Source organism: Bos taurus, chromosome 12 (genome assembly GCF_002263795.3).
Source record: "Bos taurus isolate L1 Dominette 01449 registration number 42190680 breed Hereford chromosome 12, ARS-UCD2.0, whole genome shotgun sequence".
In the NCBI taxonomy this organism is placed as follows: domain Eukaryota; kingdom Metazoa; phylum Chordata; class Mammalia; order Artiodactyla; family Bovidae; genus Bos; species Bos taurus.
Genome location: NC_037339.1, coordinates 18,428,315 through 18,455,588, shown reverse-complemented (window position 1 = coordinate 18,455,588; position 27,274 = coordinate 18,428,315). Strand labels below are relative to the sequence as shown.

General features: G+C 45.4%; 1 protein-coding gene across 2 annotated transcripts; it reads right to left on the bottom strand.

Moving 5' to 3' along the window:
- Positions 1-2,388: 2,388 nt before the first annotated feature.
- On the bottom strand, positions 2,389-26,694 carry CYSLTR2 (cysteinyl leukotriene receptor 2). Of its 2 annotated transcripts, XM_024999945.2 has the most exons (4): positions 26,463-26,694; positions 8,241-8,539; positions 5,197-6,231; positions 2,389-3,082 (listed from the first exon to the last, which is right to left on the bottom strand). In XM_024999945.2, exons 3-4 carry the CDS (start codon positions 6,228-6,230, stop codon positions 3,013-3,015), a joined length of 1,104 nt encoding a protein of 367 aa, XP_024855713.1. In that variant the 5' UTR covers position 6,231; positions 8,241-8,539; positions 26,463-26,694; the 3' UTR covers positions 2,389-3,012. The 2 variants fall into 2 exon arrangements, with proteins under 2 accessions (XP_024855713.1, NP_001095710.1); NM_001102240.2 differs by lacking the exon at positions 26,463-26,694 and having other exon boundaries at positions 2,396-3,082; positions 8,241-8,541.
- Between the last annotated feature and the right edge of the window lie 580 nt (positions 26,695-27,274).

Genomic DNA, 27,274 nt, shown 5'->3' with positions numbered 1-27,274 from the left:
TCTGTTCCCTAATCCAGTTACCATACTTATTACTACTCTTTGTTTCATTAGTTGTCTTTTTAGGGGATTTTCTCTTGCTCTTTCAATTGAAACAAATTTCTCTCTTTTTCTTTTGCTTATCTTTCTCTGTCTCTGTGAAATTAGGAGAAACAGTTACCTACATGAAGGGGTCTTGAAGGGATATCCTAGTGTTGGGTCACACCTGTACCCACTGCATGTGCCACTGGCTTTGGTGGGAGACCCGGATCTGAACATGTGTGTGCTAAGTTGCTTCAGTAATGTCGTACTCTGTGTGACCCTATGGACTGTACCAGCCCACCAGGCTCCCCAGTCCATGGAATTCTCCAGGCAAGAATACTGGAGTGGGTTGCCAGTGCCCTCCTCCAGGGGATCTGAACACAAGTTCCATCTTCCTCGGGATGTGCTGGCAGCTATCGTCTTGGCAGGAGGTGGGGCTGGAGGTGGAGGGGCGAGAGTCAGAGCCCAGTGTGTGTGTGTGTTTGTGTGTGTGTGTGTGTGTGGGGTGGTTCTTCTCTGCTCAGTGGCTGTCACTTCCCTATTGGGGGTTGGGGTGGGTCCCAAGTTGCTTGAGCGGAAGCCCTGAGGGTCGGATCCAAGCTGGCTCTAATCCCTGTAAGCGTCTGCTCTGCCGGCTCCCAGAACTAGCACCCCACCCCAGAGGGGAGCAGAGCTGGAGCAACAAGGGCTTGTGCGGGCGCTCAGCATGGCTGGCAGCCTGGGCTGTGGGATGCAGATGCTTCTGCTTCTGCTGAGCTGCCTGTGGAAATAATGGCTGTGTCCCGCCCCCAGCCCCAACACACACACACTCAGATACCACTGGGGGATCTGAGCCTCCTTTGTCCCTCACAGCCTAGTTCTCCTTTGACCTTGGCCACCCTGCGCCAGCACTGCAGGAGCCCTTGCCCCAGCATGGAGCTGCGTTGTGAAGCAAGCTGGGCTGGAGCAATCTGTGGTTCAGGCGGGGGCGACTGTGGAAAACCACCCAGTCACCTGTGCAGTTTCAACCCACCCTCTCTTTCCACCCTGATAAAATATTGTGTACATGTTTCTCACGAGTGGAGTCCAGTCTTCCCACAGTCCTCCTCTTAGTCTTACCAGGCCTCCAAGCAGCCAAAGGGATGCATCTTCCTGGTGTCCAACCCCAGGGCAGGAGTGCCTAATATGTGGTTCTAACTGCTCACTCCCCAGGGAGGGTCTCCACACACATAATCTCCCTTCTCTTCCGAGTCCCAGTAGCTTCTCTTCCCTTCCTACCTGTTTCCGCGTGGATCTTTCTTATAGCTTTGATTGTAGACGAGTGTTCCTGCCAGTCTCCAGTTAGTTTTCAGTCAGAATTGTTCCACGTGTGGATGAATTTTGGATGTGTTTGTGGGGGGAAGTGAGGTCTGCATCCTCCTATTCTGCCATTTTGATCTCCTCCCCTCAACGCCCTCTTGAGGTGTAGACTCTGTTTGTCCTCACTCAGTCAGAGCAATCCCTTATTTCTTGGTTTTTTAAGGAGCTGGTGTGTAATCTGAGTTGTTTAGTCACTAAGAGTCACGTCTGACTTGTTTTTGAGCCCATGGACTGTATCCCACCAGGCTCCTCTGTCCGAGGGATTTCCCAGGCAAAAATATTAGAGTAGGTTTCTGTTTCCTTCTCCAGGGGATCTTCCCAACCCAGGGATCGAATCTGGGTCTCCTGTATTGGCAGGGGTGTTCTTTATCATGGAACCACCAGGGAAGCCCATGTAATCTGAGTAGGTCTATCAGAAGGAAGCTGGTGATTTTGTTAGATGACTTGGGCAGGAGATACTATTTCTTTTTTTTTTTTTGAGAAGGAAATGGCAACCCACTCCAGTACTCTTGCCTAGAAAATCCCGTGGACCGAGGAGCCTGGTGTCCATGGGGTAGCAAAGAGTCGGACACAACTGAGAGACTTCACTTTCACTTTCCTGGATACAAGTAAGGAAGCATGCAGCCCCTGGCTGTTTTGCAATCAGCTTGTTTCCATGAGGTGATTCAGCCTTGGGACCAAGCCCAAACCTGAAGAGGAAGCCTCAAAGACATCCTGACTGAATAGGACCTGAAGCCCAGCTTTCCTTTGTATGGTTCAGTTATGTAATATAGTGACTGTTTAAACCCTTGTAGTTGGGTTTTCTGTTACTTGTAACTAAAAAAAAAATTCTAACATGCCAAATCACCCCTGACCCCAGACTCCCCTTATCTCAAAATGGAACTTCCATTGCATGGCAAGGCTGGGTGGGGCCCAGATCCAAATGTACTCCTTTTCTTCTTTCCTTTCTTCTCTCAGTGTTCAATTTCCATTTCTGGTAGCCTTTCTTTTCTTCCTTGTCTTTTTTATTTTTTAAGGAAAAATTAATTCTAATTTTAAATTTTAATTTTGACTTAATTTTTATTTTATTTCAGCAATGCATAGTCACAAGTTAGACAGTTAAATAGTTATTAAAAGGAAAAGAGAAATCCCCACCCTATCTTCCCATATCCAACTTCTCTCCAAAGGCAATCCTATCAATTATTTTTACTGTTTATTCTGCACTTTAGCTTCTATTGTTAAATAACATTTTTATACAGGTAGTTATCATTCTTTAGCTTTAGTTATTATGCATTTTCTGTGATAAGGGCCATAGATTTCTTATACCCCTCCCTCCACATACACAACCTCTCTCCCTCATTTCCTGAAAAAAATTATATCACAGTATTTTGCTATTTATATTCTCTATGTAAATATTGTTCACAGCTGAACCATGTAGTGTACTATGGTTTTATTTCCATTCTTGAACATCAGTTTCTTTCCTCCTAGTATTTAATAATTGCTTTCTCTTTTAACTTGCTTATTTTCCTGTGTATTTTTACCAGTTCATCCCACGCTATCCAAGAAAGACATAAATCTCTCCAACACGTGTAAATCAATCAATTTCTTGTTTTTCTGCTACACACCAACATCCTAGGAATTTTCTTCATCTTTATCCTGTGTTGGAGTCTCTGCTTTCTAGATGTCATGTTTTCCTTTATCTTGGTTTATTCTCTTATTTTGGAGAAGCAAACTCTCCTGTAGGGTTCTGTTAAAAAATGCAAAGGTGTTGAAAATGTTGAGACCTTTCATACTGAAAATGTTTCTATCTACCCTCTCATTTACTGTTGCTTTTTCATGTTCTGGCCCTTTTCTCTGATGTGTAGTAGTCATTGACTGCTGTCCTGTAGAAGGATCCTCCAGGCATGTGTCTTAATAAGGTGTGTGTCTGTCAGCATTCTGGTAGCTGAGTGACCAAAGAACTCTGAGGCTCCTCTTCACTATGAGGACTTCCCCTCAGTCTCTTCCTAGTTTCAGAACACCACCTCCTTCCCACCCTCCACTCTATCTTGGGGCTAATTCCAAAGAGAGAAACTTCAGCCTTCAGTCTTTTCATGAGAGTAAGAAGGGGTAGGTACCTGATGAGGGAAGAAAGCTTTCACTTAAGACAGTCAAGTAATGTCCCTGGAGGGTTGCCAGGGAAACGGTGGGTGAAGCACCTAGCCAACCCCTCTGCACAGATGTTTTTAAAATTCTTGTGGAGCTCTATGAACTTGAACAAAATTCTTAATTTCTCTGGGCTTTAGTTCCTTCATCTGTAAAATGAAAATACAGGGCTTTGGTGTGAGGGTTAAGTGGGATTAATGGATGAGTAGTGCCTTGCACAGGCTTCTCTGGTGGCTCAGATGGTAAAGAATCCACCTGCAATGTGGGAGATCTGGGTTCAGTCCCTGGGTTGGGAATCCCCTGGAGGAGGGCATGGCAATCCACTTCAGTATTCTTGCTGGAGAATCCCCAAGGACAGCGGAGTCTGGTGAGCTACAGTCCACAGGGTCACAAAGAGTCGGACATGACTGAGTGACGAAGCACAGCACAGCGCAGTGCCTTGCACAGTCTGCCCAGCACAGAGAGGGCACTCGATTGTTGACAGTACAGTGGTCATGGTGGTGGCAGTAGGTAGTCGACTTGGTTTTGCTTCAGTGGGCAGACAGGACCCCACCTCCCATAAACCAGTGCTTTTCTACACTCTCTCAGAAGAAAGCCACCCTTCTCATGTTCTGTCAAATGTTCATCGAATTTCATAGAATTTCAGGGGTACCACAATCTTTGTAACTTGCCTTCCAGCTTACCCTCTCTCTGAGTGCCCAACCAAACCCTTAGCACCATCTCCTTTATTCTGGAGGTTTATCCCATCCAAATGGATTAACTTGTAGGATGAGAACTGCAGTAAACAGCCTGATCCCAAATCTCAAGAGTAAAATTGACCCCCTTCTTTCCTATTCTGCACATAATCCCTCCACCCCGAGGGCAATGCCCCGCATCCTTCTCCTAATCTTCCTGTCTTTCCTAAGCCCCTGACAAGAGAAAGGCATAGCTTTTGCCTTTGGATTTTCATTTTGCACTAGAAATCCTCTCCTAGTGCAAAATGAAATTCTTTTTCCCCTTTCTGTCTTGTCCCAGGGCTTCTCTCCGTTTTTCTCCCCTCAGTTCCTGTTGGGGACCTTGACTTTGCTTTGTTAGAGGGCAGATTTCCTCTTCACAATCTTTCCCCTGAATTCTAAGGATGCTTTTCTTATCTGTTCTGGGGCCTCCAATAGCTTTGTTAATTGGCTGTATCTCAGGAGAATGAGATGGTTATCATCACTGACTCAATGGACATGAATTTGAGCAAACTCTGGGAGTTGGTGAAGGACAGGGAAGCCTGGCATGCTGCAGTCCATGGGGTCGCAAAGAGTCAGATATATAATGACTGAACAACAATAACAACAGGAGATTGAAGAAGGACGAGGAACAAGAGAAGCTGGAAACGTTGGGGTTGTCTTAAAACTAAGCATTTAGAATGCCTAGTGGGCCAGAGATATGACTGATACAGAATTTGATGAGAAGCAGCAGCCACTGTGCTCAGCATATTCTCCCAGTCTGACATTTCTGGTTGCAAGACTCTAATGGGGATTTTTCCTGTTGTACTCCTTATTTAGGCTCAAACACTGAAGATACACCTAATGAAAAATTTGCAGTAGGTCTTATAATAAAATCATGGTCAATTAAATCTTGGGAATCGACCTTTGTTGGGAATGGTGTAAATAGATGGTCTTTTGGAGACCACATGTGAATGAAGGTGGACACAAGACGTAGGAACAGCCTCGCCCAAGAACCCCTTACCCTCTTGTTTCGTTTTTCAGCCACACACAGAAAGGAAAGCTGCACTTTGGTTCCTGTGGATGATCTTTCCTGAGTGCAGACTTTAGTCTGTCCTTAAAATTCTCCCCAGCAAAGTAATAAAGCAAAGGGTTGAAGCAGCTGTTGGCTGCCGCCAAAGCCAGTGTGATGGCCACAGCTTTATGCAGCGAGTCTCTGCATATATCCGCCGTCCACTGGAGCAGGTGGAGGGTTCTCAGTATATGATAGGGCAAGAAACACAGGAGGAAGATGACCAAGGCAATGATGATGGTGGTCAATGCCTTCCTGTGAGAAAGCCGCAGCCCTAATTCTGGGACCTCCGCCTTCAACAGAGCTCGAATGATCAGCATGTAGCAGATGCTGAGTGTGCAGAAGGGCAGCAGAAAGCCCACCACCAAGGCAATGTAGTTCATGGTCTTCAGTTTAGGAGCTTTATTACGATTCAGCTCCAAGCACAACGTGACATTGCCCTTCAGCTCAGAGCCATTGTTCAGAAGCGTTGTTGAGGAAGCCATGATAAAGATCCATATGATGCCACAAACAATCCAGGCATTCCTGACGCTAGTGGCATGAAGGAGCCGGAAGGGGTGAACGGTTGCCAGGAAACGCACCACACTCAACACAGTCAGGAAATAAATGCTGCTGTACATGTTGACATACATAGAGTAAGACATAATCCTGCAACTCAGGTCCCCAAATATCCAATTGGACCCTCTGAGGTAATAGTCCACCCTGAAGGGCAGTGTGGCTGTGAATAAGAGATCTGAAGTAGCCAGATTGAGCATGAAAATGTTCACAGATGTGGACTTCCTATAAGGTTGCACGAAAACATATATGGAAAAGCCATTTCCCAAGGCTCCCCAGATAAATATTACCAGGTACACGATGGGGTAAAATTCTCTCTTAAAGTCTTCAGCTGTGCAGTTCCTGTTGCTATGGTGATCGCTGAAGGTGCTGTTGGTTTCCATTTCTGATGCGGATATGGATGGAGATAAGGACACAAGTTTTCTTTCCATGCTGAATCAAAAAGAAACAGATACAAAAGGTTGCTTCCTGCTCATTGCTTACATTTATCCAGGTTTTAATGAAACAGAGAGAAATACTAGCTTTTCTTTGAAACTTGAATCAAAAAATACTGGCTATGTCTTACCATATGCTTATTGTTTTACCATCTGTCTTCACTATATGTTTCATTTCATTTCATGATAAACTTCTAGAATGCAGAATAACCATTCATTTATTTGACTGAAGCTGAAGTCTCAGACTAGGGGAACTCTTGCCCAGGGTCCAGATGAAGATCATCTAAAACTTGTCTGTGACCCTGGAGAAAGTCATCAATTACACATCTTCTGCTTTGGAAGCTGACAAAGATTCTCTTCTTGATGAAACTCTAGCCAGGCTCCTCTGAGCCCTCGTCAACCAGGTGTCAACCTTGGCTCACGCTGACTTGAATAACAACTAACATAAAAACACTAACATAGTTTTGAACAACTCAAGACTGCATCTCGAGGATGACCATAACCTCCCCTTCTTACATAGCCTGAGAAAACTCAAGGCTGTCAAAAGAATTCAGTGTTTGTTCCAGCCAACACCTGGACATAGGGCCTCTGCCTCAAGCCTGTGTGGGAGGGTAGGAGCCTAATCTCGTAAGCACCAGTTAGAAAACCCAGATATTTTCCACCTTGACCCAACCCCTCCTTCCTATTTGTAATTTTTTAAATTCCCTGACTCTACTGAGCCCCTGCTCGCTCCCTTCTCTCTCCTTTTTCTCATTCTCTTTTTAAAACACCTAGGGACTTCCTTGGAGAAGGCAATGGCAAACCACTCCAGTACTCTTGCCTGGAAAATCCCATGGACGGAGGAGCCTGGAGGGCTGCAGTCCATAGGGTCGCTGAGGGTCGGACACGACTGAGCGAATTCCCTTTCATTTTTCACTTTCATGCATTGGAGAAGGAAATGGCAACCCACTCCAGTGTTCTTGCCTGGAGAATCCCAGGGACGGGGGAGCCTGGTGGGCTGCCGTCTATGGGGTCGCACAGAGTCGGACACGACTGAAGTGACTTAGCAGCAGCAGGGACTTCCTTGGGGGTCCAATGGGTAAGAATCTTCCTTGCAGTGCAGGGAATGTGGGTTTGATCCCTGGTCAGGGAAGATCCTACACGCCATGGAGCAACTGAGCTTGCGCCCTGCAACTGCTGAGCATGTACGCCATGACTGGAGAGTCTAAGTGCAGCAGTGAGAGATCCCATAGGATCCAGCAAGGATCCTGTGTGTTGCAACTAAGACTCGGTACAGCCAAATAAATGAATAAGTAAGTGTTTTTTTAAAAAATAAATAAGATAAAACATCTAGTTACTTCTGAGTTCAGTTCATGTTGGACTAGTATATTATTGAAAAAATTGCAATAGTATATGATTGAATAAAATCTGTCTTACCACTCTTAGAAGTGTGCAGGTTTGTTTATCTTTGACCAAGCATTGCTTTAAATGTAAATTTACTAGGCATAGTTGTCATGGATAATCACAAGGTTCTTAATTTCTTCTTTTCTAGTCAAAGAGAAATTTATACTGAACACTTCTTGCCTTACTTATGTAAATACTACAGGACAGCCCATAACTGCAGAGGTAGGGGCAGACTTCTAGATATCTAGGGGAACAAACAAGTGGCTTGGGGGGACATAATTTCATTGTCTGGGTATGGTAGTCTGGGTCCCTATTTTACAGTTTTTTATAAGAACTAATAACCATTTTTGTTTCTGCAAAGTCCTCCATTTTTAAATCTAAGCCCCAAATTACCTAACACAAGCACAATTCCTGCAATAATTCTTTTCCAACACCCTCTTCCTGAGATATTCTGATTTCCCATGGTGTGCATTCTCCTTGATACAACAAGTCAATAAACTCAATGGTGTCCAACTACAGGGGTGTTCCTAAAGGCCTTTGACTAGAGGACACTGACCCTGAGAATTCACAGAATGATCTAAAGACTAAAAGAAGTATGGTAAAACATTAGTTAAATTAACCTACCCAAATGGATGCTTTGTAAATGTATTTCCGATACGGCAAATATGTTTTTCAATTCTCCTTCAGAGACTGATGTGAAGATGCAACTCAGAAAATACGGTTGGTATGTAAATAATGTAAAAGAAAAAAAAAAGTCTTTTCTTTAGTTCAGCACTTCCCAAAGTATCTTCCACAAACTACGAATTCCATGAGATGTTCTGTGTAAGGAAAGGCTTCTGTGTTCAAATCAGCCTGAGAGACACAGCAAGCTTTAGTATCCCTCTCTTGGAGATTCATAACACATGTCAAAGCTCAAGGAGGTCCTATAAGAAAAAAAAACAAGTCTGATTAATACAGGGTGTCCCTCTTTATTTTTTTTTTACTCTGAAAACGTTTTTGCACATTGAAACATTCTACTATTCTACAGAACTAATGTTCTATAAAATCTTCCCTGTGAAATGCTGATGTTATTATATAACTTATCTAGAATATGATTTTGATAGATGAAGAAGATCCCTACTTAATGGGCCAGATCAACAAGCCAGGGTTCAAATGTCTGGAATTAAAGAGCTCTAAGTTACGTTGGGGGCTTCCTTGGTGGCTCAGACAGTAAAGCGTCTGCCTGCAATGCGGGAGACCCGGTTCGATCCCTGGGTTGGGAAGATCCCCTGGAGAAGGAAACGGCAACCCACTCCAGTACTCTTGCCTGGAAAATCCCGTGGACTGAGGAGCCTGGCGGGCTACAGTACATGGGATCACAAAGAGTCGGACACGACAGACTTCACTTTCACTTTCTACCTTTTATGTTAGAGTCAATTAAATTTGGAAGCACTTACTATTGGGGGAATGAGCATTTCTAAGCATCCATTCCTTTGTGAAATGAGAGTTGTATTAGTTTCCTAGGGCTCTTTAACAAAGTACCACAGGGAGTTCCCTGGTGGTCTAGTGGTTACAATTCAGCACTTTCACTGCTGTGTCGCAGATTCAATCCCCAAAGCCAATGCGGTGCAGTCAAAACAAACAAACAACAAATACACACACAAAAAAAACACACACACGGGGCTTTGCTGGTGGCTCAGTGGCAAAGAATCTGCCTATCAATGTTCTTCCCTATAGCTCAGACAGTAAAGAATCTGCCTGCAATGCAGGAGACCTGGGTTCGATCCCTGGGTCGGGAAGATCCTCTGGAGAAGGGAATGGCAATGCAGTCCAGTATTCTTGTCATGGAGAATCCCATGGATAGAGGAGCCTGGTGGGCTATGGTCCATGGGGTCGCAGAGTCAGACATGACTGAGCAGCTAACACTACTGCTATCAATGCAAGAGACATGGGTTCAATCCCTGGGTCAGGAAGATCCCCTGGAGAAGGAAATGCCAACCCACTCCAGCATTCTTGCCTGGAAGATTCCATGGACAGAGGAGACTGGTGGGCTGCAGTCCTTGAGGCTGAAAAGAATCGAACACCGCTGAGCATGCACACACGAGGAAAGGGGTGGAATGGGAGAAATTGGGAGACTGGGATTGATACACACTATCAATACAATGTACAAAATACACAACTGTTGGGAGCACAGTGTGTAGCACAGGGAAATCTAATGCACTGTGATGTCCTACATGGGTTGTTGTTATTTAGTCTCTAAGTCCTGCCTAACTCTCCTGAGACCCCATGGACTGTAGCCCCCCAGGCTCCTCTGTCCATGGGATTTCCCAGGCAAGAGTACTGGAGTGGTTTGCCATTTGCTTCTCCAGGGGATCTTCCTGACCCAGGGATCAAACCCGCCTTTCCTGTATTGGCAGGTGGATTCTTTACCACTGAGCCACCTGGGAAGCCCATGTGTTCTATTACCAATGGCCTTTTAAGAAAAGGACAGAGTCCTGTCCATATGGCCCTGACTTTGGAGCCAGAACTTGGACAAAATCTTAGGAAAAGTTGATATCAGGAAAGGATCTAAAATAGTAGAAATAGACTTGAGAGCAATCAAGTCCTTAAATGTTTTGACCATAAAGACCTTAAAACTGCTTCTTTCATCTCAAGACCAACAGGATCCCTGTGACTTGTGATGAGGAAGGCAGATCCCTGTGACTTGCGATGAGGAAGGCAGTCTGGCCCTCCACCCTGTCCTCTCCATCACTGGGGGTGGTGAGCCCGCAAAGAGAGCCACAGATGCTGGGAGAGTCCCTTATCCCAGGCAGAGCATGGCACCTAGCAGGTATGAACATGGACAGGAGAGCAAAAAAAGATGGTAGCAGTTGCTCCCCAGGATATTGATGGCTATGAGGGAACCAACAAGAGCCCCTGGCAAGAGGTACTTTTTGAGCAATTGGGGAAGAAGGCAGAACTCAGGAGGCATTGGCAGGCAGCAAGGTGCTTGTACTGCCAGGCCATCATGGAAAGAGAGGACTTTGGGCCTGAGAGGAGGCCTAGCCATTGCAGGCAGGCCCCAGTCATTGCGGGAGAACCTGAATGCCGAACAACACCTGGGTGCAGAGATTTGGGCCAGGGATGCCAAAAGAGGGGCCCTTTGCCTTTGTTGAAAAGGGGACCGAATCTCAGGAATGAGAGAGATGCTCAGTTTTAGAATCAAGGCACCAGATCAGGAAGAGATCAACCCCAAGGGTAAGGAGAGTCCCAGAGTTACTTCAAGTTCTCTGCCTCGGATTGGGATGTGTTCTGGGCCCCAGAGGGGCTGGAGGTGGGGGGCGGGGGTGGAGGTGGGCGCAGGCATGGCTCAAGGCTGTCAAACTGCCCCAGTGGGAAGAAGAGGGGCTGAGGCTACAGAAGCTGGGGCTTTGATTCGAAGAGCATCTTCATCCTTGGACATCTAAAGAAAGAAAAACACAAACCCCCCACCTAGAGGGTCTTCTCTGGTGGCTTAGCAGTAAAGAATCTGCCTGCAAAACAGGAAATGTGGGTTCAGTTCCTGGATTGGGAAGATACCCTGGAGGAGGAAATGGCAGCCCCCTCTAGTATTCTTGCTTGGGAAACCCCATGGACAGAGGAGCCTGATGGGCTACAGTCCATGGGGTCGCAAAAAAGACACAACTGAGCAACTAAACAACAACCCCTCCTAGAAGCCTCATTTAACTAAGAGTCACAGGTCAAAAGCAGGGCCAGCTCAAATCCAAAATTCCATTCAGCGCATGGCTTTCCTTTAAGAAACCTTTAAAACACTTTGTTCTTTACTGCCCATAAAAACATGCATTTGACTACACCATATTGCTACCTTTCACGAGACTGTTAAAAAAAAAAAAAAGGAAAAGAAAATCATCTACTAGATGTGGCTCTAAAAATCAGCCAGACAAATTAAGTATGTGACACGAAGCTGAGAAGAGGCAAATTCAAGGAAAATTAGGAAATAAATTGACAGCATAATTTGCACTGCCTTGGCAGCAGCAGCAGCAGTAGAGAGATAGGAGAGGTTTCCCGGGTGGCGCTAGTGGTGAATAACCTGCCTGCCAATGCAGGAGCTGTAAGAGACGCGGGTTTGATCCCTGGGTTGGGAAGATCCCCTGGAGGAGAGCTTGGCTTCCTCTCCAGTATGGTTGCCTGGAGAATCCCATGGACAAAGGAACCTGGTCCATATGGGCTCTGGGCCATAGGGTTGCACAGAGTTGGACACAACTGAAGTGACTTAACATGCGTGCACGCAGAGAGAGGAGGGCTTGAGTATGCGCATAGCTTCCTGGACTGAAAGGGGCCTCAGAACAAAGAAAGGATTGAGTCTTTGTCTCCTGCAGCTTTAATGGTACTAAAACGACAAAGAAGAAAGAGTGCAAAGCAGCAGCAGATGGAGATTCCGTGTCGCAGTTACAAAGAAAACCAAACATGCTGCATGTGCGCTGATGAGGACAAAGAGCTAACCTGGAGGACTGAAACGTCTTTATGGTCACTGCAAAGTTGCAACTCCTCAAAACCTCACAGAACTTTATTTTTATTTATACTTGGGAAAAAAATATTTTATTTCTTTTTTTTCTTTGTTGGCCAACCTGCACCTCACAGCTTGCAGGATCTTAGCTCCCCAACCAGGGATCTGCAGTGGAAGTCTGGAGTCTTACCACCGGTTTGACAGGGAGGTCCCCACCTCAGAATCTTTTACTGCTTTTCCAGGAGCTTGATAGACCTGTCTCACATCCTGTCCGCACTCTCAGCACTGACCAGGACAGAGCCCACAGGTGGGCTTACCTGTGTGTCTCAAGTACGAGCCTGTACCCGGCTGCAGACCCCAAAGACCGAGGCCCTAGGGCACAGTGACATAGTCTTCAAGCATTCTAGTCCAACTGAGGCATGAAAGGGAGGGTCAGGTGGGCAGAGGGCGAGAAGAGTGACTTACCTCCACACGGAAGAGTTTGGGTTTTACTTTGAGGGCAGTGGGAACCCTTGAATGGTGGAAAGTGGATTTGCATTTTACAGGTGTGATGGAGGACAAGCCTAGGTCCCCAGAGACTCCCAGGGATGCTCTTGCGATTGTCCAGGAAAGCCGGTGTGTATGTGTGTGTGTGTGTGTGCGCGTGCGTGAACATATTTGAATGAGATTGAGAATATAAAGAAATGAGACTGGAGTTGGGGATGGGTTCCAGCTTCCCTAGTGGCTCAGACGGTAAAGCGTCTGTCTGCAATGCAGGAGACCCGGGTTCGATCCCTGGGTTGGGAAGATCCCCTGGAGAAGGAAATGGCAGCCCACTCCAGTATTCTTGCCTGGAAAATCCCATGGACCTCAGAGCCTGGTAGGTTACCGTCCATGGGGTCGCAAAGAGTCCAACACGACTGAGCGACTTCACTTTCACTTTTCACTTTCATTATGGGAGGTTGGGAGGTCAGGAAAAGTTCGGGTAGGGGATGGTCAACATTCTCTTATTTTGTGAGAGAATGGTGTCTTATGTTAATAAAAAGAACATGAAAGGAATAAGAGGAAGCTGCTATTTGGGAAGGGCCATGTAAAATGAGTTCAACTGAGCATTTTGAATTTGAAGCATTTATGAAACACACAGAAGTGTCTGATCTCAGTCTAGAGCCGGGGAGGAGGAGACAGGCAAGCCTGTTGGGTTTAGGGGCCACCAGCACTTGGTAATTGAAGCCAGAAGAGTGGACAAGCTCCTGTAGGGGTGTGACAGTGAAGAAGGAATTCATAGGGCCTGGACTCCATCTTAGGCCTGTTCATGCTGATCATGCTCAGCCACCTTTCCAATGGACTCTGAACTCTGTGTTTAGTGCCTATGAAAACAACAACAGAAGGATAAGACCCCCTCCAGACAGGGGAACCTTGAAGATCATATCTAGGTTACCTATTGCCTAAGAGAAAACGGACACTAATCACCCCTTCCTCCAGAGAGGCCATAAATTTTTCTGTATCTATCAGAATGTAACCTCGGGTTTATTGATTATTGGTTAATTGTTTGACTGTTTGAGCACATGAGCACATAGCACGTGGATGATGGGGTTATTGGGATTGTATTTTCCTTGGTTTATGTAAGTCTCAAGGAATTTGGAGTGGTGGGTTCAGACACGTACACATGGGGTTTAAAAGATTTTCACAAATGCTGGTCGGGGTCCTTGGCTAAGAGGAGACTCTGCCTTGGGCCCGCCGATGTAATAAACTGCACTCCACTATCTGCATTGTCCTTCTGAGTGAGTTTGTTTCCTGGAACGCGTGGCTACAACAACAGCAGAGATGGGAGAAGATCAGGGACAGAACTTCAGGGAACATCAACAATTAAGGAACAGGAAGAGAGAACGGGAACCTGGAAAGACAACCAAGAAAGTGATTGAATGATAAGAGATGAATCAGAAATGCAACTTTGGGGCAGCCCTGGAGGTCTAGTGGCTAAGATTTCATACTGCCAATGCAGGGGACCTGGGTTCAGTGCTTGGTCAGGGAACTAGATCTCACATGCCACAACTGAGACCTAGTAGAACACCCCCCCCCCCAAAAAAAAATAAAATCAGAGAACTTAAAAAAGAGAGAGAGAGAACACAACTTCAGGGAGGCCAAGACTGCTTTAAGGAGTTTAAGGAGGAGGGAGTGGTCATGGGGGATAAAAAGGGTTGAAAGATTTCATAGCAAGCTTATCAGTGCTCCTGGGGGAGAGCGGGTGTGGTGGCTTGGGAGCCCAAGGCCAGAGAGCTAATAAAGGAGCAGGGGTTAAATAAGTGGCTACTCTGAGAGGTGAGAAAGTCTCAGTCAGCTTCTGTGAAGTGTTTGTTGCTGGAGGAAATCAGGGAGGAAAGATGCATTCTTTTCTCTGCAGACACCCCCTTAACTCTCAGCCCGTCTTCAAATGGGCTTCCATCTCTTCTTCTGTTCATTTCTTGTCCTATCTCCTCAAACTTCATACACCTGAACCAAGCTAGAGCAGAATGGACACTGAACCTGAAATTTGACTTCCAGCTCTCCCAATTTCTAGCTGTTAAGACCTTGCACCACTGGTCACAGTTATACCTGTATTTTTATAAATGAGAGTCAGCTAACGGAGCCATGCCACCAGGCCACAGACGGTGGAAAAAGCACAGAAGCCTGGGTCCTGCTCTGTCAGTTTCTAGATACATGTGGCCTTGGCTAACACATCACTTCGCTTATTTGGGGAAGTGTATCTGTGAAATGAGGATAATGCTCTCCACTGACTCTAACAGAAAAGAGCTCCAAGAGAAGCAAATGCGGGTAAAGCACTTTGCAAACCATGAAGCTGGCATTATCGCTATAATTTTACTGCTCCTCAGTGCCAGGAAGCTGGGGACTGGATTTGCACTTCTTCAGGTATGTACCCGTGCTGTTTACTCTGCTACTTTTTTTTCCTCCTGGCCATGTCCTGCAGCATGTGAGATGTTAGTTTCACAATCAGGAATCAAACCTGTGGCCCTTGCATTGGAAGCATGGAGTCCTGAACACTGGACTGTCTACTCTGTTCTCTTCACCTTTCCCCCTCTTCTCCATCTTCCTCCTCCCCAGTCTGCAAGGTACCCAATTCTGTGTGTGTGTGTGTGCTTAGTCACCCAGTCATGTCCAACTCTTTGCGACCCCATGGACTGTAGCCTACCAGGCTCCTCTGTCCATGGGGACTCTCCAGGCAAGAATACTGGAATGGGTTTCCTTGCCCTTCTCCAGGGGATCTTCCCAACCCAGGGATCAAACCCAGGTCTCCTGCATTGCAGGCAGGTTCTTTACTGACTGAGCCACCAGGAAAGCCCAACTCTAGTCAAACCAAATCTTCTTCTTTAACACCTGCATCACCTTCTGCATGTCGCCTTACCCAACCGACACTTTTCATAGGTCTCTCTCATCACTCCTGCAGCTCTTGTAATGTCCTTGTTAAAGTTCACAGAAATGTCGGTGTAAGGAGCCAAATCTGCCACTTACAAGTTTGGGAATCTTGCACAAACAATTTATCTTCTCAGAGTCTCAGTTTCCTCATCTGTAAGTGGCATGATGACTTTAAGGTGTTTCACACTTTAAAGGTGAGGACTCAATGACATCAACTACCGTGATTAAATCTCAAAGTGTGGGCTTAGACCCATGATAAAGAGATGAAAAGGATCTCAGAGCATTAGTAAAAATATGAAAGGCTGGAAGTGAAAGTGAAGTCGCTCAGTCGTGTCCAACTCTTTGCGACCCCACGGACAGTAGTCTACCAGGCTCCGTCCATGGGATTCTCCAGGCAAGAATACTGGAGTGGGCTGCCATTTCCTTCTCCAGGGGATCTTCCCAACCCAAGGATCAAACCCGTGTCTCCTGCATTGCAGACAGACGCTTTACCGTCTGAGCCACCAGGGAACCCCCATGAAAGACTGAGAGGTGATTTAATGATAAAGATGCTGAAAGGATGACAGGGGTTCCCCTCTACTGCAGGCAAGCAGTACTAGAGCAGCAGGTGAGAGCTAAAGCTTTGGTTTGAAACCTGGTTCTTTCACTCACCAACTCTTTGGCCTTGGACCTTATCTCACTGAGCCTCAGTTCCTTATCAATAAAATGGAGATAACTAAAACAATAGTCCTTACTTGTCTAGGTTGCTGTGAGAATTAAGCAAGATAACCCATGAGGTTAGAACCTGGGTCACAGGAAACCTTGGAGAAAGCAACACTTGTTAGTGAAACTGAGCTCCCAGTGGGGCTCCTGGGCATGAAAGTCTTTCTGTCATTCCATTTCTTGCAGGAAACAGACTCCAGCCTCCATAACCTTCCATAAAGCTGGTTTTAGAAAAGGCAGAGGAACCAGAGATCAAATTGCTAACATCTGTTGGATCATCGAAATAGCAAGAGAGTTCCAAAAAAACATATATTTCTGCTTTATTGACTATGCCAAAGCCTTTGACTGTGTGGATCACAACAAACTGTGGAAAATTCTGAAAGAGATGGGAATACCAGACCACCTGACCTGCCTCTTGACAAATTTGTATGCAGGTCAGGAAGCAACAGTTAGAACTGGACATGGAACAACAGACTGGTTCCAAATAGGAAAAGGAGTACATCAAGGCTGTATATTGTCACCCTGCTTATTTAACTTATATGCAGAGTACATCATATGTACTCTGGGCTGGGCTGGATGAAGCACAAGCTGGAATCAAGATTGCTAGGAGAAATATCAATAACCCCAGCTATGCAGATGACACCACCCTTATGGCAGAAAGTGAAGAAGAACTAAAGAGCTTCTTGATGAAAGTGAAAGAGGAGAGTGAAAATTTTGGCTTAAAGCTCAACATTCAGAAAACTAAGATCATGGCATCCAGTCACATCACTTCATGGCAAACAGGGAAACAGTGGAGACAGTGTCAGACTTTATTTTTGGGGGCTCCAAAATCACTACAGATGGTGACTGCAGCCATGAAATAAAAAGATGCTTAACTCCTTGGGAGAAAAGTTATGACCAACCTAGACATCATATTCAAAAGCAGAGACATTACTTTGCCAACAAAGGTCTGTCTAGTCAAGGCTATGGTTTTTCCAGTAGTGATGGATGGATGTGAGAGTTGGACTATAAAGAAAGCTGAGTGCCAAAGAATTAATGCTTTTGAACTGTGGTGTTGGAGAAGACTCTTGAGAGTCCCTTGGACTGCAGGGAGATCCAACCAGTCCATCGTAAAGGAGACCAGTCCTGGGTGTTCATTGGAAGGACTGATGTTGAAGCTGAAACTCTACTACTTTGACCACCTGATGCGAAGAACTGACTCACCTGAAAAGACCCTGATGCTGGTAAAGATTGAAGGCAGGAGGAGAAGGGGACGACAGAGGATGAGATGGGTGGATGGCATCACCGACTCAATGGACATGAGTTTGAGTAAACTCTGGGAGTTGGCAATGGACAGGGAGGCCTGGCCTGCTGCAGTCCATGGGGTCACAAAGAGTTGGACATGACTGAGGGACTGAACTGAACTGAACTGAGACCAGATTAGAGGAGTGTAGGCTCTGGACACACGCTAATCTTATCACCACTCCCACCCTTGAATCATTTGCTATAAAACTCCTCATCAAATCCTTCTGGGCTGGGATACACCATTTTGAGGGCAGGAGCCCATTGTGCCCCCTTTGCCTAGCAAAGCAATAAAGCTATTCTTTTCTACTTCACCCCAAACTTTGTCTCCAAGATTCATTTCAGCACCAGTGCACAGAGGCTGAGCTTTCAGCGTTATTTCACCATCAAGAATACTGGAGTGGGTAGCTATTCCCTTCTCAGGGTAGCCTCCCAACTCAGGAATCTAAACCAGGTCCCCTGCATCGAGGGTAGATTCTTTACTGTCTGAGTGACCAGGGAAGAATTAAAGAATTAACATTGTTAGTAGCTCAGTCATGTCCAACTCTTTGCAAACCCATGGACTGTAGCCCGCTAGGCTCTTCTGTCCAAGGAATTCTCCAGGCAAGAATACTGGAGTGGGTAACCATTTCCTTCTCCAGGGGGTCTTCCTGACTCAGGGATCAAACCTGGGTCTCCTGCATTTGCAAGCAGATTCTTTACCATCTGAGCCACCTGGAAAGCCCTTCTGTATCATTAGCTGTTATTACTGTAAAAGTTCATAGACTTAGCTCCCTGAAGTTGTACAAAGAGGACTCAACCCTCTGGATTGAAAGGTTTTACAGCCTCAGAATCCCAGAGGCCCCAAAGTGGTAGCTAATATACCCTCCAAAACAGAGAAGTATCAGTGAGTGCCTTGTTCTTGAAATCCAACCCTGCTAGCTCAGCCCTCAGTTGTAACAGGCTCCAAATGTCCAGGTGGAAATGTATAGCTTGAGACACTTCTTTAGCCTCCCAGAAACAGTCTTGTATTAATACTTATAGAGTTTTTCAAGGGCTAACGTGAATTAGATGCTTACAGATCAAAACAGGAATACAAACGAACAGATCTGAGATTACCGTATCTTTTGAATGAGGAGCTGGTCTCTGGGCTTCTAAAATAAACAGGGGGCAGATGAGTGAACCACTCAGAGCCTTGTTCTATGGAGTCAGCATCTTGGAGTGTTCTGCCACTCTGATTCTCTGCCCCATCTGTCCCATAGTGCCAATGCCTCCCATCCTTTCCCGTACCACCAGCCTAATGGTCCTTTGTCTGCCAAATGCCATTTTCCTCCCACACTTCATAGCTATGATGTCAACCTGTCACTGAAAGAGGTGCTAGCGGATCTGCTATAAACCAGTAGGTGTTAAATAGCATTCAGGGCTTGGGAAGTTCCCCCAGGAGCAAATTCTCCAGTCTGTGCTGCCAAGATCTCTTTAACAGATCTGGGGCCCAGCGGGACCCCTCAACCAGAGTCCTGGGCCTGATAGGATGACACTGAAGCTTCCCCTCCAGGGCCTGACTTTCACTGCCTCCTCTCTGTCCTCTGCCTAGGAGTTCATGTGCACAAGTTACAAAGCTCGTAAGACCTGACCTCTCCTCCCAGATCCCAACCAAACTGTACCGGACTCACTCCAGGGCTTGGCAGACAGAAAAGTCAGTGTGCTCTTCATGAAATTTTCCAGGAATTCCTGGGGAGCTTGAAGACCCAAGGGACAGTCTTTGAATCTGGTCTCTGTCATCAGGGGAAGAGTTGAGTGAATTTTTGCAGCAAGGGTGGGAGTCCTTGTGGCAGAGGGCCCCTGTGGGAGACTGAATGCTCTGAGTAGTTTTCTACTTATAATTGCCTCCTCTCACTGGCTTCTTTTATAAGGAAGCTGCCTGGCCTGCCTTCATCTCTCCGCAGATTTCTCAGGAACCCCACAGGATTTGGCAAACAGGAACGGGGAAAGTGTTAGTCACTCAGTTGTGTTTCTGACTCTTTGCAACCCTCTGGACTATATAGCCTGCCAGGCTCGTCTGTCTGTGGAATTCTCCAGGCAAGAATAATGGAGTGGGTTGCCATGCCCTCCTCCAGGGGATGTTCCTGATCTAGGGATGGAAGCCCTGGGAGCCACCAGAACCTTTCTTGCCTGGACTCAGCCTCAGGCTGCTTGAAATACTGTCTGTCAGGCCCCATGGGGGTGGGGTGCATATGCAGTGCACAGGAGCTCTGGCCTGCTGCGACCAAAAGGAGAACCTGACGCAGATACAGAGTGTGTGGTCAATGACATTCACCACCGCAAATGCAGGCGGGCAGACGCAGGAAGAAGAACCTCGAGAAGAAGCGTGTTGCCAGGGCCACCATCAGGGCAAAGATCAGCACGGATGCATGAAAGGTGACAATCTGGAGAGCACTGGCGTTGTCAAAATGTCAGCTCTTTGAGTCGCAGCGTCTTGCTGATGGTTTAGCAACAGCTGCCTTTTCTCTCTCTTTTGCCGACCACTTGTCCCGGTCAGTTAGCACATGCTCTTCCAAAATTCCATTCTCGAGAATTTCCCCGTGCCCAAAGGTGCCCATGGGTTATGGACATATATGGGGAGAGCTACGCCTTAGTACTGGAGTCTCTGCACAATTTTCTTATTTGATGTGCTATTTGGAGGAGAAAATGCTCCCAGAAAACAGTTTATCCCAGGGGACTGAACCCTAGGGGAGGGTTAACACCCAAGCCAGAGCCTTTCTGCCTCTGACAGCGAGATGCTTGGCTCACATCAGTGGACTGATTCAATGGACACGAACTTGGGCAAACTCCAGGAAAGAGTGAGGGACACGGAGGTCTGGTGTGCTGCAATCCATGCGGTTGCAAAGTGTTGGATACGACTGAGTGACTGAACAACAACAACAGCAGCAAAGCTGATTATGGATTTAATTTCATAAAGAATCTGAGCATTTAAAAAGTTGTTTTCTAATGCACTTCATCAGTCTATGAAGATTGGAAGTATCTGTTATTAACCCAATTTCTGATCCAAGAAACATCCAAGAAACGTCGCAGACTCATTCTGCAGCTGAGCCTCTGATTTCCAAGTCTTCTGATTCCAAAGACAGAAAACCAGCAAGTGTGATCTCAGAGGCCATTGCCCTACTCACCTCAGTAATTTCACAGGGGTTGTGTCAGCATCAGGACTCTTGCTGTCCACAATCCAAGTGACTACGAGACACAACTCAGGGGCTCCCCTAAAGCCCACTTATTCAAATGAAAACTCCCTCTCTGTCTTTCCCCTTCCACCTTAGCATTTCACCTTCCATTATTAAATTCACTTCTTGGAGCAAAGGAATTATTGATCAAGGTAGGTAGTTAAGCATCATATGATTCCTGGCAGGATACAGTGGCGGGATGAAGTCATAGAAAAATCTGGGGAGTAAATCCCAACAGGATCCAAACCCTAACTCTAGCTCTTAGCGGTGGCCTGAGCATTTTCAGCAAGTACTCAGCCTTTCGGCATCACTGAGAGGACCAGGGAGACAACACCGTGAAAGAAACTGCACGGAGCCTGCACATCACACATTTTCAAGGCATCAGCAGCCTGTGCAAGCCTGGCTACTGCCAGGGGGAAGATAGTATGCCAGGTGCAGGATACCTGTAAAGAATGGTAAGAAAACTATAAGGCAGTGGTCTCCAGTCTTTCCTGCACCAGAGATGGGTTTCATGGAAGATAACTTTTCTGTGGACCAGGGCGGGGGTGATGGTTTCCGGATGATTCAGACATATCACATTAACTGCGCACTTTATGTCTATTATTATTATTACCTCAGCTCCACCTCAGATCATCAGGCATTAGATCCTGGAGGTTAGGAGATTAGGGTTACCCCTGCTGTAAAGGAAAGTAAGAAAGCTGTAAAGGATAAGAAGAAAATGTTTTCCTAGGTCTCAAAAAAATTGAAAATCAGGAGAATTGTCCAGGAAGGTGTCCTAACGAGCTGCCAGTAGCCTGGGGGACAGTGGACACAGGTGACCTAAAAGGGAGAGGTCAAAGGACAAAGCCCACTGCCGGCTCCCCCCACCCCTCAGCCCACAGCCCCAGCTCATTCTGCCACCCAATGTCTCCTTCAAGGAAGGCCTGCCTTGTTACCCAAGGTTCCCACTAGCCCCGCTTTCCACCCAGGGGCCCGCTCAAGGCCGCCCACGACAGGCTGTCATCTCTCCACCGCTGTCCTCAGAAAAATCCACTCCAGCCTCATAACTTAGTTCAATGCTCTGAACATACCAGACTCTGTCTTACCTACTTAGTCTGAACTCCAGTTCCTCACCTGGCCCTTTATTTGTGTGCGTGTGTGCTTAGTCATGTCTGACTCTTTGCAACCCTATGGACTGTATGTAGCCCACCAGGCTCCTCTGTCCATGGAATTTTCCAGGCAAGAATACTGGAGTGGGCTGCCATTTCCTACTCCAGGCTCTTTCTTACCAGCCTCAAGTTTCTTCCCAGAATCACTTCTAGAAAGAGCGTTCTCTGAGCCCTCTGGGTCTTGGCTGTTCCAGTGCTTCCTGTCTTCACACCACCCATGGGGCAGCCACTAGCTCCTGCTTATCCCTACCCCGCAGAGTGTTCACTCACTGAAGCAAGAACACCTTACTTGTCACTGCTGTATCCTGGGTCCTGGCATAGCTTGTGGCCATAAATGTGCACAAAGAAATAACCAGTGAGTGAGCAAATGAAACTATGATTCACCCACTCCCTGCTCATTTTATGTTTCATGATAGATATCTTCCAGGGAAAAAAAATTCTCAACGGTCTTTTACAACAGAATTGAAGAACTGACTCACTGGAAAAGACCCTGATGCTGAGAAAGACTGAAGGCAAAAGGAGAAGAGGGCGACAGAGGATGAGATGGTTGGATGGCATTACTGACTCAATGGACACGAGTTTGAGCAAACTCTGGGAGATAGTGAAGGACAGGGAAGCCTGGCGTGCTGCAGTCCATGGCGTCACAAAGAGTCGGACACGACTGAGCAACTGAACTGAACTGAACTGATGTCCAGGCATTTTTCCTCACAAACTTTTTGTCTCTGAAGTTCAAATCTAAGATCTGGGGACAGGAATGCATGTGAGTGCTTAGCCCCTCAGTTGTGTGTCTAACTCTTTGTGACCCTTTGGACTGTAGCCAGCCAGGCTCCTCCATCCACAGGGATTTTTTAGACAAGAATACTGGAGTGGGTTGCCATTTCCTCCTCCAGAGGATCTTGCTCATCCAGGGATCAAGCACACGTCTTCTGTGTCTCCTGCATTGCAGGTAGATTCTTTACCTGCTGAGTCATCGAGGACAGAAATATATCAGGTCAATGGCCTATAGGCAAAAGGAAGGTTGCAGAAGACACCCAGACATCATAGGAGGTGCCTCTCTTTTTATCTCTGAGGGTTGCAAATTGTCTTTCTGGCTCTGGGCCAATAACTTCCACTGCAACTAACAAGGGAAGTCGCTTTCAAATCTCTCAGAATTTGCAAGACAACAAAATTCTAGTTGAGGTTAAGATTCAAAATAAAAGGAAACAAACTTATTTCAAAGAATCTGTGATGCCTTCAAGCATTTTTTAGATGATTGTGTTTCCCGTACTAGAGGAACAAACAAGCTAAAACTATAATCCCACAGGAAGACACTTACTTGGAGAATGGTGTTTTGTTTTTTCCATGATAAACATATTCTTGTTTTCATAACATGCAATAGAAATAATAACCGTGGACTGGACCCTTTTCAATTCTCCAAGCTTGATGAACATCCGGAGCAAATAGACTCCCCTTCCTACACCTTCTTCCTCTCTCTTCCTTTCGCTGCTCTTCCCCTGACTTATCCACATATCCCCCCTTCTTCTTGTTCTTCCTCAGATCTGCTTGCTTCTTTAAAACCTCTTCTTGAAATACTGAAGATGTAAAAAGCTTCTGCACTAACCCTGGCTCTTCCTGAGGATGCTCCAACTTTAAGATTCTTTGGTTCCAGGTTGCTGTTCCAGCTTCTATTACTTTCTCTGTCCAAGGAGTCAGCCCTTACTGCCACCAAGCCAGAGGAGAAGTTTTCCTTTAAAGATTGTCCAAGACTATACCCATTCTCCGTGGGTCAATTCACATAAAGAGGTTAATAGGTTCAATAGAGATAAAAAGAAGCTGTTAACTGAAGTTCACATTCATTGATGAATTAATGTATTTACACCTGCCCATTTATTCTTAGGGCTTCCCAGGTGACTCAGTGATAAAGAATTTGCCTGCCAACGCAGGAGACATAGGTTCGATCCCTGGGTTGGGAAGATCCTCTGGAGCAGGGAATGGCAACTCACTCCAGTATTCTTGCCTGGGAAATCCACAGAACAGAGGAGCCATGTGGGCTACAGTCTATGGCATTGCAAAAGAGTCGGACACGACTTAGCGATAAAAACATTTATTCTTAATGGAGCCCGTGTAGTGGGCTGTCTGCAGAGACTCCATCTTCAGCCGTTCTTCATCCAGCAGAAGGAATGAGACTCACACATAAGTAATTCCAACACAAAGAAGTAGTGGGCAGTTCCGTGAGGACACCATAGATACAGTGCTGTGGGTTCTGTTGTGGATTTGATAAGGCTCCACAGAAAAGCTGAAAAACCTAGGCCAATTCTTGACTTTCTCAACATTGCCCAGCTTGGCTGCTGTATAAACCAGAGCTCACTGGGTCATTGCACAATCACTTGTTAGGCTTCTACTGTCCAGATTTAGCCTTGGGGGATTAGCATGCCTCAGATGTCTGGTGAGCAACACAAACTAGGAAAGCAGGAAGCCCTGAGTCTGGAGCACACATGAGATACTCAAATGCCCAAGGTGATCCTGAAGTATAGCAATGTTGTTCAGTCACTAATCAGGTCCAACTCTTTGCAACATGGACTGCACGTTGCATGGACTGCAGCACGCCAGGCTTCCCTGTCCTTCGTTATCTCCCAGAGTTTGCTCAAACTCATGTCCATTGAGTCAGTGATGCCATCCAACCATCTCATCCTCTGTCGCCCTCTTCTCCTTTTGCCTTCAGTCTTTCTTAGCATCAGGGGCTTTTCCAATGCAATAAGTACACCACAAAAAATACATCACTTTCTTCCCAAATGAGTGATGTCTACGTGATGCGGGGTACCCTTGATGACCTCAGGTCAGGGAGGAAAGATGGCATCACGAATGAAAACATGTGTTTTGAGTTAGAGGGGAACTAGGTTTGACCCTCAGCTCTGCCTCTTGGTCACTCTTACTCCTGTGCTTCAAGACCTTCATCCGCAGAGGGAAGATTGGGCATTGATGAGGAAAACTGATACAATTAACTCAGTGCCTGACACTTGGTAAGTTTCCAGGTGATGCTAGCTAACAATAATAAGAACATGCTAGCTAACAACAACAGGAACATTTGTGACAAGTATGAACAAAACTCATCAAGAATGAAAAGAAAGGCTTCTTTATGGCCAAGTAAAATGAGCTGGTACCATTTCATCTGGAGAAGAGCCAACCAGAAAGACAAGAACAATTCCATTCAATTTACTTCACATCTTTATTACACAAGCAATGAATGTGGTTAAAAAAAATAGTAAAGTAATACCAGCTGAAATAAACTTAAATTATAAGATTTACCACCAACCAGACACATACAAATGTTTGTACCTTTACTTCCTTTCACTTTTCTTCAAATATACATATTTTCAAACAAAAATGAGTCCATATTTTAATGCTATTTTGTAACCTTGCTTTTTTCTTCCTGCTAAATCATAATCATTGCCATGTAAATAACTATTACATGTCAATGTCATGTAAAGAGCTAAAAGAATATGCAATTATACAGACATAACAAAATTTGAACAATGTTTTTCTACAATAACCATTACTCAAGATGTATGTGCCCTGAACTGAACCAGATTGGGCCAGTTCTGGTTCGACCCTAGGAAAGATCCTGTGTCCTCTTGGCTGTACTTTCTTATTTTAAAGTTACACACTCCAGCACTCATGTGAATCAAATGAACGACTGTATGTGAAGGGATTTCATAGACAGTGAAGGCAGTATTGAAAGGGAGACTTAGACAGCTTGCTTGATAGTGCATCCCCTTTCCCTTAAAATGTATTGCTTTCAGGTATGGATCAGAGAGAGAGAAATATTACAAATAACCTAGGTTGGTTGTCATTATGCTTCTCACCCGCTAGAGCCACCTGAGAAATTTTTAAAAGTTAAAACAACAGCAACAACAACAGATGAGTGGCTCCTCACCAAAGTTAATTTTCAATTATTCTAAAGATAAGTTTCTAATCTCCCCAGAAGTGAATGATTCTGACGGAATGTACAGCCAGAGTTGAGAACCACTGGCTGAGGTCCCCAAAGGGTCACAAGCAGATTATAAGCACACGGTCTCATACACACCTTCCCTCCCACTGTGCCTCTCAGTAAAACTGAAACTCAGTAAAACTGAGAGCTGAAATCTACATCCTCAAGTTTAACCTCCTCTCCTCAAAAAACAAGACTCTGAAAGGAAAAAAATATATCTTATGTTATCAAATGACCCACTCTATGAAAAAAGGAAAGATGCTATATGACCCTATATAGGGGAATGCTTGGGCAAAGTACAGAAAATTTCCTCCATGTAATACTATGCAGCAATTTTAAATTATGATCATAAAGCATTTACAGCAATGTGGGAAAATGTATGCTGTAATGGAAAAAAGGAATATAAACGTATCTGTTGTGTACAAGCATGACTATGAAAATTAACTAAAATCATAGGTAGACGCACATAATAAATGGAAAGAAATAACCCCCAAAATATCAATAGCAGCTATCTCAGTGGTGGTTTTTGCTTCCTTCTACTTTTTTTGTACTTTCCCAATATTTTTTAAAGTTCCATGTAGTAGAAAAAAGTTTATAGTAGAACAAAATAAACTTACTTTAAAAAATTATTCTTCTTCCTATGAAACATAGCAAAGCACAATTTTTAACAAGTTAACAGGGCAAAGATGAAATGCTCACCTGAGTTTTCTTTCTTTCAGCTGCCGTGGCTCTGTATCCTCTGTCTCTGCTGTCTTCCTCCTCCAAGTAATTCAGTTTGCTTGTTTTAAAAAAAAGTGAAACAGCAAAGTGTATTTTATGAACAATGTCAGCCAATGGCAAGAGAAGAAAGAACTCTGGTCAGACAGCCATTTGTGCTGTAAGGAACTTTTGTGTCAGAGATGGTGCTGGCTTCCTTCTCAAGATAAAGAGTGAAGATTTCTACTTAGGGACCGCAGCTAAAGGAAGAAATCTGAATTAGCTCCTCCCCTCTCATTGTTTTTACTGGCATCTTTCACAAACAAGTCAAGGGGACGTGATGGGCTGGAGTCAGGAGTTTTAAGTGGCTTTAGTTCTCCGACATGTTTTTTGTTTCTATGACGACACTAAAATCAACACCACCTTATTAGTATAGCACTTCAAAGCTGTTCAGGGCAATTCCAACACCCACTTGCTTTTTCAACTTACTTGTACTTAGGCAGAGATATTATCCATTCTGGTGAAAATGCTGTCAAATGCTGTCATGGTATCCTCATTGCTCACTTAAAGGTCCCGTTTTAGTCCTCGTCTTCCTTCCTCAATTTGTTTTGCACAGTTAACCACTGTCTGTTTCTTGAAACTTTCTCCTCCTTGTTTCTCTGACTCTCTTGGTTCCTATTCTATTCCTTGGATTATTTCTTCTTTGCTTCCTTTCTGGTTCTCCTTCTTTTCTCCTTTTTCTAAATGTGAGCTTTTAGAAACCGACTACAAGACCAGAAGACACAACAGTCTGTCTTCTGATCTCCTCTCATCAT